The sequence below is a fragment of the Toxotes jaculatrix genome, chromosome 20 (genome assembly GCF_017976425.1).
Source record: "Toxotes jaculatrix isolate fToxJac2 chromosome 20, fToxJac2.pri, whole genome shotgun sequence".
NCBI lineage: Eukaryota > Metazoa > Chordata > Actinopteri > Toxotidae > Toxotes > Toxotes jaculatrix.
The window spans coordinates 20624999-20642728 of record NC_054413.1 but is presented as its reverse complement, the minus strand read 5'-3'; the positions used below and the strand labels follow the sequence as shown (position 1 = coordinate 20642728).

Below are 17730 nucleotides of genomic sequence, written 5' to 3'. Positions count from 1 at the left end.
GTGAATGTAATGTAATGTAAATACTGCAGAGTAAATTAAATTACAGTTAAATGATGACTACAAAAACATAAACAAGATGAAATACACAGGAACTGTTTCCTGGCTTTTCTCAGGTCATGTGCTGCAGTTTCTTCATGCACATCAGCCCAAATTCACACTGACATGATGGATCTGTGATGAGAGATATAAGCTGGTTAAATTATCTTTCCAGTTTTTCACAGACTGAACTGGTTTACTGTAGCACACATGGCTGTGGCAGGTGTTGCTTGTGCCTTGATGATACACGTTTATTTGATTTCCGGAGTTAAACCTCGGCGCTGATAATAATAATTTTCCTCCCTCCTCCATGTGAGTGTGGACTCAGTGGGGTGTGTGCCAAGCTGTTTAATCATACAAGGGGGGAATTTAGTCTCCCAGACTGTGTAAGTGTATGGGTCCAAGAGATCGCATCTGTAATTTACATTTATGCCACTTTACCACACACATGTGAGTGTGTGAGCAAGATGAGACATGACCCTCCTGTCAGTACGTCTGTGCAGCCGTGTCCCGTCTGTTGCTAACGACGTTTGTTCGTCAGCCCTGAGCAGCTCATGGAGCTGTCAGTAACATGAGTGTGAAAAATCTGGATTCAAAGTGCAGAAGATTAAATCAGCTTCTGCCTGACGCTGGTGAACTGACATGTTTCTGCTTCTCTTCTCTGCAGGGCGACATCCAGCAACTCCTGATCGTGGCTGATCCCAAAGCAGCATATGACTACTGTGAACATTACAGCCCAGACTGTGACACTCCCCACGGTGATTCCCTGCAGGCCCAGGAGCCACAGGAAGAGGTCAGCCAGCCGGGGAGGGCGGGGGGGCGGGGGGTCTACAGAGCGCCGATCGATGGTCCTGATCATTTTAAATCTCTCAGAGGAGGAATTGAACAGCTTCGTTTAATTCCAGGCCCTGTTGATGTTTCTGACCTGTTTTATTTGCTCATGGTGTGTAGAGATTTAAAGGGTTTTAGTGTATTGAAACAGACATGTCCGCAGTATTTCAGATAGTGAGTTATTAGATCGTGAAGTTTGCTCCAGATTGAAGCGACGTTTGTGTCGGTTCCACAGATTGTACCATCCTGGTTCACCTGTACGTGTTCTGACAGATCCCTGGAGAACAGTGAAAGAATGAATTCATTTGATCTAATTATAGTATCCTCCTTATTCAGTGTTACAGGACCAGGAAGGCATAAGCTGTAATTTAGCTTTTCCATATCCTGGGTGAGATACTGTGTGTTGTACCAGTGCTGTGTGTTGTGGGGGTTAAAGGGTAAATACACTCAGTACATGGTCCACATCTGGCCACAGCCCACTCACTGATGTCATGGCAGGTGTCTCCCATCAGGTAGGTCGGTATAGGTACGATGCCTGGAGTGGAGGTGTGGCCAGATGTGCACAGAGAGCAGCACAGCAGCTGTGGCCAGCTGTGACCTGTGAGTTTACACTTTAAAGTATCACCATGGAGACAGTTTGAGTTATGGACCGTAGGAATCTGATTAGCACTGCCTGAGGTGTGTGTGACACGTGGCAGTGTAAGACGTGAACTTGAAGTCATTGAAAGGAGCTGATAGCTCGTCCTCTTCTGTCTTTCTATTCTCTTCCTCTGTCTCTGAAATGTCTTTTTAAAACTTAAGGATGCAACAGTCTATTAACACCAGCTGCTCACTCACAGTTCTTGTTTTTGTGCAAGCAGCAGCCAAGGACACAGAGGAGTACGTGCATTTCTTTCTTAGTTTATAGATTATATCACTCACATTTCTGCATTAGAGTTAAGAGCTACCATCTTTTACATTTACCCATAAATCATCTGCATGGCTATGACGGGAAAACAGTCATGGACACTGACCAGCTGTGAGGCAGTGCCAGTTTAACTGAGATCCAACTATGTTGAATTAATTTGATAATTGGGAAACACGTGCTGCCAGATACTGTAATCTGTCAGTTTAATCAGTTAAGCATGGTATCATGTTCAGACTTCACTGACAGGAGTCACAGCTTCCCTGTGCACTTTATCTCTTATTATTATTATTATTGCAGTATTTTATATTATATTTATATAGTTTTATTTGTGCCTCTGTGATAAGGAAGTGGTAGAGAGCCACATCACTAAAAGGAGCTACACTATCTTTAAATCAGGAACCTTTAATCTGGTTGAACGTGGATCCTGAAGTGTATAATTTACATGCCTGGAGTGAGAAAGTTCCATGACGATATCCCTGAAATGCAGCTGGTAATTTTGTCTTTGCAGTTTTCCCTGTTGTTTTCCTTTGTTTTATGAGCTTTTAAACATCCCATCTGCTTCCATGTTTGTAGGCAGAGACCCACATGGCTCCCTTCAGCGTTTGTTTACTCGTGTGTTCGCCATGTGAAGACCATTATCTCATTTAGTTAGTTTGGATTATTTAATGATAATGGTGATTTTTTTTCATTTTCATTATCAGTGAACTGTAATATGTTAATGTTATAAAGTATACATGATGGTACATTATAGCATTAGACTGTGCATTTCATATGATGCTGCGTCTGTAATATTAATGCTGTACTGATCATTCTTGGTGCAGCTGCACTGATGAATGTATTTTACTTTCACTGAATGAATTGTGTTCAAACTGTAAGTGTCTGAACATGCAGCCTGCTCAGGATGATAGATGCAGCGTGTCTGTATCATCTTCCTGCTGAAGGAGCTCTCTGCATCCTTCATGCTAATGCTAACACCGAGACCTCTCTTCATCCCACTCTCTCTCTCTCTCTGTCTCTGTCTCTCTCTCTGTCTGTCTCTCTGTCTGAACCTCTCTAGTACACTACTGATGATTTAGATTACTCTCAGTTCTATGATTACCATGAGGGAACCACAGACATCGTTCCGACCGATGAGTATTCTGAACCACAGGTAAATGAAAAAAGGAAAAGAAAAAAAGATGTTTCCTGTGATGCGTCTCTTTGTCAGTCATCCGTTCCGTCCCTCGGTTCGTCCTGTGTGTTGTCTGTGTCTCAGTGTTATGTTTGTGTGCACACCAGTGCTCCCAGAGCTGAGAGTGATCGGCTTTATGATGAGATTTTATCCACATTTTCAAGTTGTTTCAAAGAAGCAGACAAAGGTTTGACAGAAGGACTGAATAACGCTGTGTCCTGTGTCTGATGACGACCTCTCAGTAAGACAGACTTTGAGTGTGCACATAAATATACTCAGCGTGTCAGTCGTCCTTGTGTCTGTTTTGTGAGGCTGCTGCCTTCTCACACTGGGAATGCCATCTGCTGCTTTGAGTGTGTTTTTGCATTTCAGCATGTCTTTAAAAGCTTTGTGTACATTATGAGACATCAGCAATGTTATACTTTATATTTTGGAAAATGCAGCAAAAAGCAATCTAACTATCTCTATTTCTATTTTATTGCACTATTTTATTCTATTTCATCTCTAAAGTGTTGCTGAAAGGCAAATCCTTTGTGTCTTGTGTTTGCATCGGTCCCAGATTGGTTCGTGTAAATGTCACATGAAAGGCTCAGTCCTCGATTGTTGTACAACACCCGCTCCACCCAACTGTCATGTAGTCTGAAGGTGGCGTTCACATGGCCGGCGTTCCAATTGCAGCCCTTGTAGTTGGTGTACATGGTGACCGTGTGAAAGGACACCATGCAGACCAACTACTGTGCCAGGGCTGCTGCTGGAAAGAGGAGCTCTGACAGTTGAGATGGTAAAGACTTTGTGCAAAAGTCGCAGATTGTGCCTTTAAATCGTTTCCACTTTTGAATGTTCCATGTTTGTCTTGGTGTTCTTTGTCGCCGCAAGCTCTTCCAGAGAAAGAAACGTAGTGTCTCCATGAAAAAGAAGAGGACCAGAAAGTCCCTCAGTAAAACTAAGGCCAAGCCCTTAAAGTTCTTGGCTGCCAAAAAGTCACCTGCTAAAAAGTTTGCCGCTAAGAAGAAACGACAGATGCCTGGCTACCAGGCCACAGCGCCGGCACGACCCAGAGGCAATTTTAGGGTAAACTTCCGTGATAAGAAAAGACCAAATCCCATCAAGATCTTCCTGCCCTGAATTCTGAAGGGAAAATCTCTGATGGCGGAGTTAGAGCTCCTTAACTTCCTCTGTGTAGAAGTAGCATGGTCTGTAGCCAGCCTGAGAGGACCCCTCAGCAAATAACCTCAGTTTGAGCCTGTGTGTTAACCCTCGCTTTCTTCTTCTTTCCTTTTTTCAACATGACTCAGCTAAACAATGTAGAAGGAGATTACAATACAGACATTGACTACGGAACTGTAGATGGTTCTCAGACTCAGTCCCCCTTTGCCACGAGCGGACCCTATGAGGTAATTTTCATCTTCATTCTCATCTGCTTTTAAAGACCAGTGTTAGGTGTTTTGGGAAATGTGAGCGAGGAGGATTTTTACGAAAGGACGCGCCTGGTATGAAATGATAAAGACACAACTGTTCCAGTGAATGGATGTGTCTTTTGGCTGACTGGGAATTTGGTGCAGACAGGGGGATTTTTTTTTAATGTGTGAAAGCTACAACCCACCTTCTCCACTGCATACAGTGTGCTCAGAAAGTAATGCCGTGGACACTGCAGAGGTCTTTGTAGCTTCATGCTGACGTTCAAACTTGGCTGAGGCTGCAGATTTTGTTTTTAATCTGCGTGTGGCGCATTAGTTTTTGACTGTTACTTTACAGATGAAAATCTTTGGGCTGTCTGGATGGATCAGAACGGCTTGTTCTGGAAACATCTGACATTCACTGTGGCCCTCCAGCTAATAGAAACCACTCAGGCCTTTAGTGAAGTAACATGTGCTTCTTTACCAAGAGCCAAAAATATGTTGCAGAGCCAGAGCTGTTTGCCTCAGTCAGTGAGTTTATTACCCACACCGAGGCAGGAGAGTTGACAGGAGCTGCAGCCTCATTCAGGACTGAAAGCCTCTCTCAGCCAAGGCCACTTACAGTCAGTGATACATCATGAGCTTGGTTTTGATCACTAGTTCTGCTGATTATCTCTGAAAGAACTATGATCAACAAAGCTAAAACCTCCCCACAGCCAGCTGTGAACGTGCATTACCTCCTGCAGTGTTTGACAGTGTGGATGTGATTAAACTGGCATTTTGAATATATCATTTGGTGAGATGGAGTGCTGCCATTAATAACTGTCTAATTGCATCCATTTTGCTTCCCTCTGAAACTGAAGTGATCACAGTTTGGAATGACGGATCGTGCAGAGTGTACAGAGTGTATCAGGAAAACACACAAACCTCAGCTGAATGGATTTATTGACCAACAAATTAAAGTTTTAGTTGAACGTATCTTGATAAACTCTGTGTATCTGCACAGCTCCTGCAGTCTGATGATTGATTTGATTTTCATGTGTCATGTCAGACGTGTTTCAGCCTTTTCTTTATCTGTATCAGTACATCACGTATACAGAAGGCTGAGGAAACATCAAGTCTGTCGTGACATGTATGAATAACAAACGTTGATGGTTAGTCAGTGATTACCATAACACTTTATTTATTCCTGTGTACTTGTGCTGTAGGTTTCTGTAGGACTGTTAATGCAGATCCTTAATCAGTAACATGATTCAGTGATTAGATTTTAATGTTCTCAGGCTGATAAATAGCTGCTCAATTCAAAAATTCTAATTACGGTCACACAACACTAGCAGGCCATTAACCTCATCCCTCTGAGAGATCATTGTACCTGGAATAAATAACGTGCTACGGTTGCTTTTTACATTTTTTACTGCTGAATTCATTTGCAGCTGCTTTAATAACGTCTGAAATTACACTGTTTGCCTCAAGTGCTGGACTAACATCCTTCTTTCCTTTGTTGCTCACTGTTACTTCCCCTTCTTTGCTTGGGTAACACCTGAAAGGCTGTGGAGGAGGATGTTGTCGGTGCTTATGTCACCAAGGCCGCTCCCATGGCTCCGGAGCCCACCACTGTCCCAGAGACGGTGGACAACCTGGACACTGGTGCAGAAACGTATGATTTTAAGGAATATGACCTAAAGGAGTATGACTTGGGCGAGGTTGAGAACAGGTTGTATGATTACGGAGCATATGATGAGTATGGCACGGCCCCTCCCAAACCCTCGACAGACTACGATGATGAGGTGGGGCCTGGGGTTGCTGCGGAAACCGACGTGTCTGAGAGCACGGTAAGTATCACGCCCGCTGAGGGGTGTGTGCATGAAAGGCCCACGTTAGGGACTCACTCTGTCTTCTGGTGCACGCCTCCCTAGTTGGTTGCTTGGCATGGGAAATGTGTCATTGACCTGTTGTGTGTGGAGTCATCGTGTGTGATTGGTGATTTAATGATTGACAGCTGTGACAGTGCATGTGTCTGTGTTTTGTTAGAGAGGGTGGAACTGATCAGTGTGTAATCACACATTATCTTCCTCTTTCCTCCACACACACACACACACAAACACACACACACATCCTTCAGTGCATCTCAGTCCAACCTGCACCCTGCCCAAATGTCCCGCCCCCTCTCCACCCACTCATCTTTCAGCCATTTTAACAAGCAGCCTGTCTGAGACATCCCTCCCTGTATGCACTACATTTATCCCATAACTCATAGGCAGCTGTCTGCACAGTACACACACACACACACACACACACACACACACACTTGTAATGAAGACTTCCTTCCTTTCACTCCCTTTGCCCAAACTTCTCACGGTTTGTCTCCTGGTCAGTATAGATTTTGGACATTTGTCCACTTTGTGTGCAGCCGTCTCAGAAACATCTTCAGACACTATTTTGTGTTGTTTGTGTGTGTCTGTGTGCTGTAGGGTATTGTTAAATTTTAGTACCCCTCTACGCACCCCCCCCCCCCCCCCCCCCCCCTCACAGAGAAGCCTCCCCTGATCCTTCCCATCTCACCCCATCTCACCCCACCTCCACTACTAAACACACATGAACACACCACACAGATGAACTCATTTGCTGCCACTGATGAAACCACAGGTGTTTATTTGAATCTGATCATTTGTAACGTTGACACTTCAGTGTGAACCTGTGTGTTACAGGGCCATGTCTCTTCGTCTCTCTCTCTCTCTCTCTTCATACGTTCATCTAGTCACATCGTTTTGTGGGGTTTGCATGACACAGATAACCTGTTGTTGTTAAGTTTGTTTAGCCACACTGCACAACAGCAATGCAATGACAGCTCCATTTCAAGCACAGAGCAGAGGTCCACTCTGGCTCAGTGAGACTAACCGTGTGCCCTTTCGTTCCATGATCTCTCACTCCGTGTTGTTCTGTACTCACTCTCTGCCTCTGACGTAGCTGCTGTAGTTACAGCTGAGTATGTGATATTGACTGATTGAGTGAAATTTGTTCAAACATTCACACACATTCTTTTCACGCCTGTCATCTCTGCTCATCACTGCCATTCATTCACCTGTGAGCTCTGACTGCTGTGTGAAGAGTGTCACCTCTGTGCTCGCTTTGTAACCGCAGGTCGCTGGCGTTGGAGGAGCCTTCGGCCAGAAGGGAGAAAAGGGCGAGCCGGCTGTGATTGAACCTGTAAGGCCCAAACCGCTGAGATATAATCCAGTTATTTTAGCTCAGATTATTCTCAAACAATCCTGTTCACAGACGGAACTGTCTAATCTGTCTCTGGCTTTAATTATATTGTCCTTATTTATATTGTCCATATTAAAATGACTGAGCTCCTGAACTCCTGATTTACACTGTTCAAACACCCAAAACTTGAATCAGATTAGTTGACTTTCCATGAACTGGTGAGAAGTTCTCCTGCATTTTCATGGTGTGAAACTGTGTGTTTGTCTTTTAAAGGGCATGCTGATCGAAGGACCACCAGGACCTCCTGGCCCAGCTGTGAGTACGCTTCAGTTAGTGTGTTGCACCTGAGCACAGTGACACACCACTGTAGTCAGAGTTTAATGAGCTGGCACGCGGGTGGTCTGCTGACTTAGCTTTGTATTTTTAGGGTCTTCCAGGTCCCTCAGGCCTACAGGGACCCCCAGGCCCTGCTGGAGATCCTGGTGACAGGGTGAGTTGTTATTTATGTCCCCAAACGAGTCGCAGTATTTTTTAAAAGATGTGTGTTTACAGAAAATGTAGTGTATCCACACTCTCGTAGTAGGTCAAGCAAATGTACAAAGAACATGTCAAATGAATCATATTAGTACTTTTAGTACTTGTGTGTATACACAGTATGACCTCCTTAGTTTAATCCATAGCATGAAATTCTACGTATGTTGTGGTATAAAATGACTGCACCGGCCCAAGTCATAAAGTGTGACCATCATAGCCTCTCGTGTCAGTTACATGTTACATGTCAAAGTTACCAGCGTGCTCCTCAGACTCCCTGACTCCCCCTGATCAGGCCAGTGGCTTTACTGTTGAATGTTAGCATGTAGCACCACAGCCAATGGTCTAATGGATGATTTGAGCATCTGTGTATTTGTGATGATTTTTAAGATAGTTTTCAAATAAATTTAAAATAACCAAAGCTTGTTACGTCAGTGCTGCCTCATGAAATCAGACGCGTAACCATCCAACCATCATTACACGTCAGTGGAAAGTGTTCATGCTTCACCTGATGCAGTGACGTTGAACTAACTGTGAAAACTGATTCAAACTGACTCTGGGAGGAAGACGGGAGTTTATACCTGACACATGTGACATGAGTGAGTTCCAACAGGTCAGTTATTATGGTCGAACTCACCATAATAATATAATAATATTTCACACACACACACACACACACACAAACGAGGGCACCAGAATTCATGGGAGAGGATGTTGGTCTTGGCCTGCAGACAGCAGCGTGGTTTACAGGTGGACAGGCCTGGTCTATGTGTGCTGGAGGAGGAGGAGCACATGTTAATGAAACTAACAAACAGACACCTCCAGCATTTACTCCTCCAGCTGTGTGTATGTGTGATGTGTGTGTGTGTGTGTGTGTTTCCTTCCATTTTACTGCCACTGTTTACAGCATAGAAGAAGAACTTTGCGGCACAGATGTTTGTAGGTTGTGGTTCTGTGTGCTCTGATTTCCAGTGATCTGCACCAGTAGAATCATTCAAACCTTCTATTAGAAATTATTCAAATTTAAGCCAGATGTAAACGTTATTATCTTTTATCTGTTACCTACAGAGAGGGCTGTCAGGCAGGGTTAGCTTAGACCACATTAGCTTGTGATTTTATGACTCAGGTGGTGTCTCCTCTGTGTTACAGGGTCCTCCTGGTCGTCCTGGTCTGCCTGGTGCTGATGGTTTACCAGGGCCCCCTGGTACCATGCTGATGCTGCCAGTAAGTGCTCAGAATATAATCATATGATTCTATAACCAGGCCAGTTTCCAGGGTATTTTATAGTGATGACAAACATAATGAGTGACTTCTTAATGTCTGCGTGTCTGTGTGTGTTCAACAGTTTCGTTTTGGTGGGGACGGTGAGAAGGGTCCAGTGGTGTCGGCCCAAGAAGCCCAGGCTCAGGCCATCCTCTCCCAGGCCAGAGTACGTAGACAAGGACATTAAACAAGCCACCGGGGAGCCAAACCCCCACCCCCACCCCCACCCTGCTCCCTTCACACACAGCTGTAGAGGGAGAGGAGGGGAGGGATGAAGGAGACAGCATTTTGGTGGGGAGGGGAGGGGGGCACTCCGCGTTTCGTTGGCCTTGCAAGGCTAAAAGGAGACGTGCCGAGAAGGCTGAAGAGTAACAGCATAAAAAGGCCACTTTGAACAGATGGACAGACGAGAGAGACTGTTAAAAATACTTCAGGGGCTCTCGACCTGTGGGGGGGTGGGGGGGTTAAACCAACAGGTGCAGAGAAAGTCTGTGTGTCTGTGGGAGAGGAGCTGGGCTGGAGACCTGTATGGAAATGAACCAACAGCTTCATATACATTGTATGGGATGTGTTTACTGTTTCTGTGTAAGACACCACACAGTGTGAGAGCAGATGTGCACAGCATTCAGAAGCATGTACATACAGACACTGTTCTCATTGTTTAAACCTTTTCATTTCTTCATTATGCTCAGTTTATAGCTCTGATGCTATCAATCCAGAACGAGTGTAAATAAGTCTGAGGTCAGATAACTACGATAGAAAACTGCTGCAGGTCATACATTTTAGTTTGGTTTGATTATTTATTTAATTATGTCATGTACAAAAAGACACTCAGGTCAGCATGGACATGGACATGCAAAGACAAAATAACACAAACTATAAAGAGTCTGCACAAACGAGATACAACAAACATACTAACGCACTTATCTTCTCTGCAGAGAGTGTGTTTCTCTAAAATGGACATACAGGTCATTTTTTGACAGATTTTTTACTGAGTGGAATTTGACCCTGTTCTCGTGTGTGTGTGTGTGTGTGTGTCCGTCCTGCAGCTGGCCATGAGGGGACCCCCCGGGCCGATGGGTTTGACAGGAAGATCAGGGCCAGTGGTGAGTCTCTGTTCTGTCTTTGTCTTTGTGTTTTTGTTGCTTGTTGGAATTTGGCTCTTTGTTTGTTTTCCAGTCGATTGTGTTTGTATCTTACCGTTAAAGCTGTTATGTTCACACATGATCTCCATTTGGATCAATATCAGCTTGGTCACCTTTGATCAAAGCGTCGTGGTGAATGCTTTTTACCAATATTTAACAAGCAGCACAGCTTTTTAAGAATTCAGTTAAAAATGATAAAATAAATAAAAATGGCTTCTTTGTGGTTTTTGTATTTTTTATATTTCATATATTTTAGAGACAAACAGCAGAAAGCAGATTATCTCTTCAGAAATGTTGTGGCATCAGCACTTGGTGGCTCAGTGGCCACACTGCCTGTGTGTTTGCTTCTACCAGCTGCCAAGGAAATTTCATCCTGTTGCCCACCCCCGCCACCCCCACCCCCTCTCTCCTGGGCCTGTTGATACACGATCCACTACAAAACCCTGCCCTACAGAAGACAGAAAGAAGTGTCAGAGCTGCCCCTCGCAGGCTAAAGGCCAAGCATATCGATCTGAAATGAAATGGCAGTAATCAGAAACATAGACCAGAGGGAGAGATGAGGAGTTTATGCTTTAATCTCGTGCAGATGAATCGTTCTATGCTGAACACGTGTTTAAAACTCAGCCTCTCAGACAATCGAGCTATGTTCTGATTGTGAAACGTCTGCCTGTAACTGCCAAATCACCAGCTCTGAATGCAGACAGATTACAGTACACAGCATGACCCAAGCCTCTGCCTATATTCTTAGATTTAAGTATATGCCCAGATGTGTTAATGTGCCTGCACGTCTTTGAAACGTGGGCTTCAGATGGGAACTCTGAGCGATCAGCTAACTTCACAGGTATCAGGTAGCCGTTCACTGATGTGCCAGAAACTTTACTGTCCAAAGAAGCAGCCATGTTTGTGTCAGCTGCACATAAGCCTTCATTCAAGGAAAACCATCACGGTGGATGGAATTTATAAGAGCTGACGGGATCTCATGTCTCAGACTCTGTTCTCAGGTAGCTCATGCATCTGCAGTAAAAGGAATGTGTGGATTCATTTTCTTCAAATGAACTGATGAAATGAAAGAATGAGCACATGAAGCTAAACATCGCCATCTGCTGTTTTCTTTACTCTGTCATTTACTGATCTGCAGCAAACTGCATGTGTCACAGACTGAATGAGGAGCGTCAATATTTGGTCTGTGTTCTGTCTCTGCAGGGTCTACCTGGTCCTCCTGGACTGAAAGGTGAAAGTGGAGACCATGGTCCTCAGGTGAGAAAGAAGTGATTCTGCTGCAGTGATGTATAAAAATGTCCCTCACCAGCTGCTGTAGGCCACATCCCAGGTTATTAGTCTGTCGGTTACTAAGTGGTCCTCTTCTCTGTGCAGGGTCCCCGTGGCATCCAGGGGCCTCCAGGACAAACTGGCAAAGCTGGCAAGAGGGTGAGTGAACTCAGTGACCTGCTGCACTCCCACTGTGCAGTGTGTGCGCGCTCACATGCCTCTGTGTTTGTTGTTGTAGTTGTTTGTGCTTGTGGTGGCTGCTCAAAACGCTGAGAGGCTTATTTCCAGTTCAACAAACAATTGCTTGATATGTGCTTAAGGGCCTGCGCTGCCTCCAATCCTCGGATCAATGGCCGGGCAGTTAATCCGTCTGAAAATGCCAAAACGGGAAAACTGGCTACGGATGTGGGGCGCAATTAGTGTCACAGTGCAGTCACTCTGCAGAGCCAAACGTCTTGACCTAATTGGTTACTAATAAACATAAACCAGTCGTAACCAAATTAGTAATACAAGCTTGATTCATGGGCGAGTTGTGAGTCATCAGCTGATTTTAATGTTAGAAAGTGTGATAATAGAAAAGCGTATGTGAGTGTTAGTGTGTAATGTGCTCATCTGCTGCAGCACCTCCGTCTCTGTCATCTCTGTCACGGAAACAGAAAAGTGATGTGGTGCCAACACTGATGATTCAGGCTCTGTACACGTTTGTCTAAATATTATCATCATTATCAAATATTAGAAAGAAATATTCCATTATTCTCGTTACTAATAAGACTTTTCATAATCCAGCACACCACCTGGAGCCGTTCCATCAGAACATCACTGTTTCACCAAAGAGTCAAAAATGAAGTTTACTTAACACTCTAAAACAGTTTTCTAGACAAAGTGACATGAAACAGAGAGAGACAGGCATCGACTTTCTACAATTCCAAAGACGTAAATCTGATGTATATGTTTAATCTTTGTGTTTTTAAGGGCCGTCCTGGAGCCGACGGTGCTCGGGGGATGCCCGGAGAGCCAGGCGGCAAGGTACCAAATGCACAGCCTCTCATGTTTATGTCACGAAATACAGATGAGAATCAGGAAGCGGTGTCGTGTGAGTGATCAGTTTGAAGCCTGGTGCTGTTGTGTGGTCTGCTGACAGCCTCTGCTCTGCTTCATCTCAGGGTGACCGAGGCTTCGACGGGCTCCCCGGACTGCCTGGTGAGAAGGGACACAGGGTGAGTTCAGCACTTCAGTTTGTCATAATCCTGCTTCTGAAAATATACGGTCAGCGGCGTTCTGGAAAGCAGCTTTTTAGCCCTGTACTGTTGCAGATTCCGCTGAAATGAGTAGTTGTTAGGTTTTTACAGTGAGAGTGATAATGAAACAGATTTATAAGGAATCCTTACAAACAACAGAGTTTTGTTTTGCTGGAGAAACAACTCTTGTAAACAAGCTTATAAGTTATAATTAGTTTAATTCCACTAATGTACCTGCATTAATCAGAGTCCCTGGAAAGATTTTGCTGCACTGAGGCCAGGTAACCATGCTGGTGGAACGAGCCACATTTCCTGAAGCAGAAATGATGTCATTATGTTGGACAAGAGTTTAAAAGGCTCCGTAGATCACAGAGATTAGCTGATGGTCTGATAAGCTCATACATCACTGAATTATCTGTCACTCTTTCCGTCTCAGGGGGAGCCAGGGCCAATGGGACCCCCAGGTTCTCCTGGAGAGGATGGACAGAGAGTAAGTACTTCCTGTTTTAACTTGACACCCTAAATAACTGAAGTGAACCAACAGCATACTCATTTGCATCAGCTGTGACCCACCGGCTCAGGCCTCAGGCAGCAGCAGCTGGGTGGAGACTGTGAACTGGGGCGGAGGAGGGTTTGGGTTTAACCTTTCCTCCCCCTCCCACCCCCCACACCTCCTCACACCTCCTCACACCCCACCACCCCCTCACACCTCCTCACACCCCACCACCCCCTCCACCACCGGGCTGTTACTACATTCAACAGTGTTTGGTTTGGTTGGGATTAATCTCTGACTAATACACACTTTTGAGAGCTTATGATTATTGGTGTTGATAGCTGATATTTGGTTTCGGTGCCAGTGTTTCCTTCAGCCCGGTCTTTGTTGAGGTGATAGCAGCTGAACCTCTTCAGTGAAGCCCAGCTCAGTACATTTCCTCTGACTGTTGTCTTGTCTCTTTCTTCCCTCAGGGCGAGGATGGAGAGATCGGGCCCAGAGGATTAGCTGGCGAGAGTGTAAGGCCTGTCTGCTGTTACTTCATCACACCTCCCAAACATATGATTCCAAAACACTGCAACAAGATCCTCTTTCAGCTGATCTCTGATCTGTCTTTGATGACAGTGTCCAGCAGGGGACGGGACTGTCCCTCTGAAAATCATTCATCAGTGTAACGAGCAGTAAATTTTATTTTAAGTCACTGCGTCTCATTCTTCACAGGGTCCGAGAGGTTTGCTGGGACCTCGTGGTCCTCCAGGGCCCCCTGGATCTCCTGTACGTACCATCACCTTTACCACCCCCTTTTCTGACATCACTTCCTGTAATTGATATGAGGTGTACATGAGTCTTTTCTGATCTGTCCTTCTCAGGGTGTTGCTGGAGTTGACGGGCCTCCAGGTCCCAAAGGAAACATGGTACGAACCGCTTCCTCTCTGTAGACGGTCTGAAATGTTGCTCTGTCAGCTCCAGAGTTTCTGTCTGAGCCCACATGACTGTTTGTGTTAGTTAGACCATTAAAAGCCCTTTAGGAGCCACAGCTGTGAGGTCAAAGGTCAGTCAGAGGTCTCAGAGGAGCGGAGAGGGCAGCAGAGGATCCAGCTCTAAATGGTGGTGCTGCCTTTTTCTGACATGTGATGAAGGTTGTACAAGTAGCATCAGATAAATAGTTTAAAACTGAAATTCTGATTTAGTGGCACAGATGCACCCTCAACCTCACAGAGGTCACTTTTTTTTACATTCTTTAAAAAGGAAATGAAACATGAAACAGAAATGCTGCTGTTTGATTGGATCATTCAAGTTTTCAGAGTCCACTTGACTGTGACTCTGGCTGTAACTGGTGCTGCTGACAGGCAGAAGGCTGGACGGAGTCCACGTGTTGACAGTGACACTGATGTGTGTAGTTCAGGTGGCGGTGTGTGGGACAGTGTGTTACTCTGGGACCAGTGTGTAGGTTTAACAGCCTCCATCTTCTTTCAGGGACCACAAGGAGAACCGGGCCCACCTGGGCAGCAAGGAACCCCGGGAACACAGGTAAACAAAGAAACCACACACTGTGTCACCTCCACCACAGAAACACAGTGTGCAGTGTGGTAAATCCAGTGAAGTGTCCACAGACACAGGTTTACACTGCTGCCTGGATCCTCCACCACAAACTCCTCACACAGACAGAAGCAGATCCACCTGAGACTCGGCTTCCATGAGCTCAGGGACACGTGTTGCTTAGAGACACAGCTGGACACAGCTTCGTTCTCAGAGCACGATGTGATGATATTTATCTCTCCATGTGTAAAAGACTGTTTTTAAAATTACATCTGAGGCATCGGATCAGTTGAACTGTCAAAGCAGACGATCGTCTTCATTCTGCCTTTTTGAATCGGCTCCTCCTCGCTGTGAGGGGAGGGGGGAGGTGGCCCACCCTTTCCTTTATTTTGCAGCCACCTCTCCCTGGAGACATAAAAAGTGCACACACACACACACCAGACCCACACACACATACATTTTTCTCAAATATTTTTCAGGGGTTTATCTTGGGAGGGGGAATGTTTCGGGGCTGATCCGTTTGAAAGCATCTTATTCATGTTGGTGGAATTCCTGCAAAGCTGCCACACGTGTTGGAGCAAGCTTCAGTGCCTCAAATTACCCCGCCACACACACACTACACACACACACACACACACACACACACACACACACACACACACACACACACACACACACACACACACACACACACACTGGCACACTTCAGGTAGCCACCTAGAAATGCATAGCTGAGAACACAGGCACAAATATGTAAGTGTATGCAGTTCCAGGAGCATGTTGGATGATAATATACCTTCTGACCCAGCTCATTACACACACACATGCACGCACACACGGGCACACACACGCGCACGTGCACACACAAACAAACACAAACACACAAGCTTAACATTCCTTCATCAGCTCAACTATTTACAGCTCCAACAAGCTCCTCAGTTTATCCAGCTTGTGTGTGTGTGTGTGTGTGTGTGTGTGTGCGTGTTTGAGCATGCTTGTTGTTGCTATAGCAACAGACTCTCATGTCTATCTGTGTATCTTCCTCACAGGGTCTTCCTGGTCCCCAAGGCCCCATTGGACCACCTGGAGAAAAAGTACGCTCCCTCTTTGTCATTGTTCCATAAGAATGAGATAAATGTTAAAACACCATGAAAATAAGAAAATTAGATTAAAGATAAATTGAACTCATATCTGAATGTATGGAGACTTTTCAACCGTGACTTTTTAATAGTTAAAACATTGCTTTAGTTTAACCAGAGCTCCAGGGAAACCTGCAGATACTCCACATGAGGTCTGCTCTGTCGTCGACCTCAAAGAAAATCTGAAACTTGTTTGTGACCTCTGACCTTTGACCACCTTTGTCATCGTGTTTTCCTCATGCAGGGACCTCAGGGCAGGTCGGGGTTGCCTGGATTACCTGGAGCTGATGGGCCTCCTGTGCGTGCTCTTATCACCTTTATACGTACATACAGTATATCAGTGTTACACACACACACACACAGAAAGTTTGACCACAGGATCTGTTCCCTCTGACCATCACCTCAGGTTGTAAATGACGTGACGGAGCAGACGTCTCCTGGGTTCATGGACAGATAATAACTGAGGATCATCACCATAACATGTTGTGATTCCAGTTAAATCAATTAAAGCAATTTCAATTAATTATTCTAACTAAAAACACCCGTGTAACTTGACCAGATGTATGATGAGGCGTTTCAGACAGTAAATATCTGTGTCTGCCTGAAAAAGAAAGCTGTTCTGTGCATTAAAATGTGTTGACACTCTGTTTGGACGGGTTTACCCTTTTGGTGTGTTACTCACACTGAGCCGTCTTCTGAAATACAGCAGAGCTGTGTCTCAGAGATCTCTCAAGGCATTTTTCGTGGGTTTTGCTATTCCAGACCTGCAGTGGTTCATGCCATTCCTCCTCACCTGCCCCCACTCTGAGAGCTGCGTAGGTTCAAGAGGCAGGCAGCCCTCAGTTCGCCTCAGGCCCCACAGCCTGGTGATTTGCCTCAACTTCACACCTCAGATTGGAAGTGCCAGGTGTTTGCAGCTAAAGGTTTCCATATGTGTGTGTGGAGCTGGTCTCACGGGCCTGTCTACCTGCCCCATCACTCACCGGTGGACACCACACCAGTGGCTTTCAATCTGCGTCAAACTGCTGCAGAGAAAGTCCTGACCTGTCCTTCACGGAGGACGAGGGAGAGGTTTTTGAAGATGTTTGATCTGAGTTTAAAGCTGCTCAGCTTTGGTTTGAAAAGGTGAACTCAGGTTGTTCTGTGTGAATTCTGAAATTCCTTCAGTCAGTCAGTCAGTCAGTCAGTCAGTCAGTCAGTCAGTCAGGTCGTCCCTTCACTCTCACTCTCACTCTTGGTTCTGCACAGTTGTTGCTTTGCCACGTCACCGAGGCAGCTGCACACAGAGGCCTCCTCCACCTGCACATAACTCACCTCACTTCTTGTTTGCAAAGTTGCTTCAAAATCACAAATTGTTGCATGAGATAGTTGAGCAACATGAATTTGTTCACACCATTTTTAACCCCTTTGTGACTTCCTCTGCTACAGGGCCATCCTGGTAAGGAGGGGCCACCTGGAGAGAAGGGAGCACAGGTAGGTGTATTCAGTGTGAGAAGAGGACAGAAACGTTTCAGTGCAGTTGAAACTTCTGACCCAGGTTAAGGTGCTGATGTTGTTGGTTAAG

At 45.3% G+C, this 17730-nt stretch overlaps 1 protein-coding gene across 3 annotated transcripts in view; it reads left to right on the top strand.

The window, feature by feature from the left end:
* Positions 1 to 17730, top strand: part of col11a1a (collagen, type XI, alpha 1a) — a 66562-nt gene that overhangs the window by 14499 nt on the left and 34333 nt on the right. The window contains exons 5-26 of one of the 3 annotated variants that reach the window (XM_041065819.1): positions 704 to 829; positions 2832 to 2924; positions 4241 to 4339; positions 5890 to 6174; positions 7484 to 7549; positions 7823 to 7864; positions 7977 to 8039; positions 9230 to 9304; positions 9426 to 9509; positions 10393 to 10449; positions 11692 to 11745; positions 11863 to 11916; positions 12730 to 12783; positions 12921 to 12974; positions 13432 to 13485; positions 13962 to 14006; positions 14209 to 14262; positions 14358 to 14402; positions 14965 to 15018; positions 16077 to 16121; positions 16411 to 16464; positions 17595 to 17639. In XM_041065819.1, the coding sequence (XP_040921753.1) occupies positions 704 to 829; positions 2832 to 2924; positions 4241 to 4339; positions 5890 to 6174; positions 7484 to 7549; positions 7823 to 7864; positions 7977 to 8039; positions 9230 to 9304; positions 9426 to 9509; positions 10393 to 10449; positions 11692 to 11745; positions 11863 to 11916; positions 12730 to 12783; positions 12921 to 12974; positions 13432 to 13485; positions 13962 to 14006; positions 14209 to 14262; positions 14358 to 14402; positions 14965 to 15018; positions 16077 to 16121; positions 16411 to 16464; positions 17595 to 17639 (1602 nt within the window). Of the gene's footprint in view, positions 1 to 703; positions 830 to 2831; positions 2925 to 3821; positions 4017 to 4240; positions 4340 to 5889; positions 6175 to 7483; positions 7550 to 7822; positions 7865 to 7976; positions 8040 to 9229; positions 9305 to 9425; positions 9510 to 10392; positions 10450 to 11691; positions 11746 to 11862; positions 11917 to 12729; positions 12784 to 12920; positions 12975 to 13431; positions 13486 to 13961; positions 14007 to 14208; positions 14263 to 14357; positions 14403 to 14964; positions 15019 to 16076; positions 16122 to 16410; positions 16465 to 17594; positions 17640 to 17730 lie in introns of all 3 variants that reach the window. The other 2 variants (XM_041065820.1, XM_041065821.1) reach the window with 2 other exon arrangements.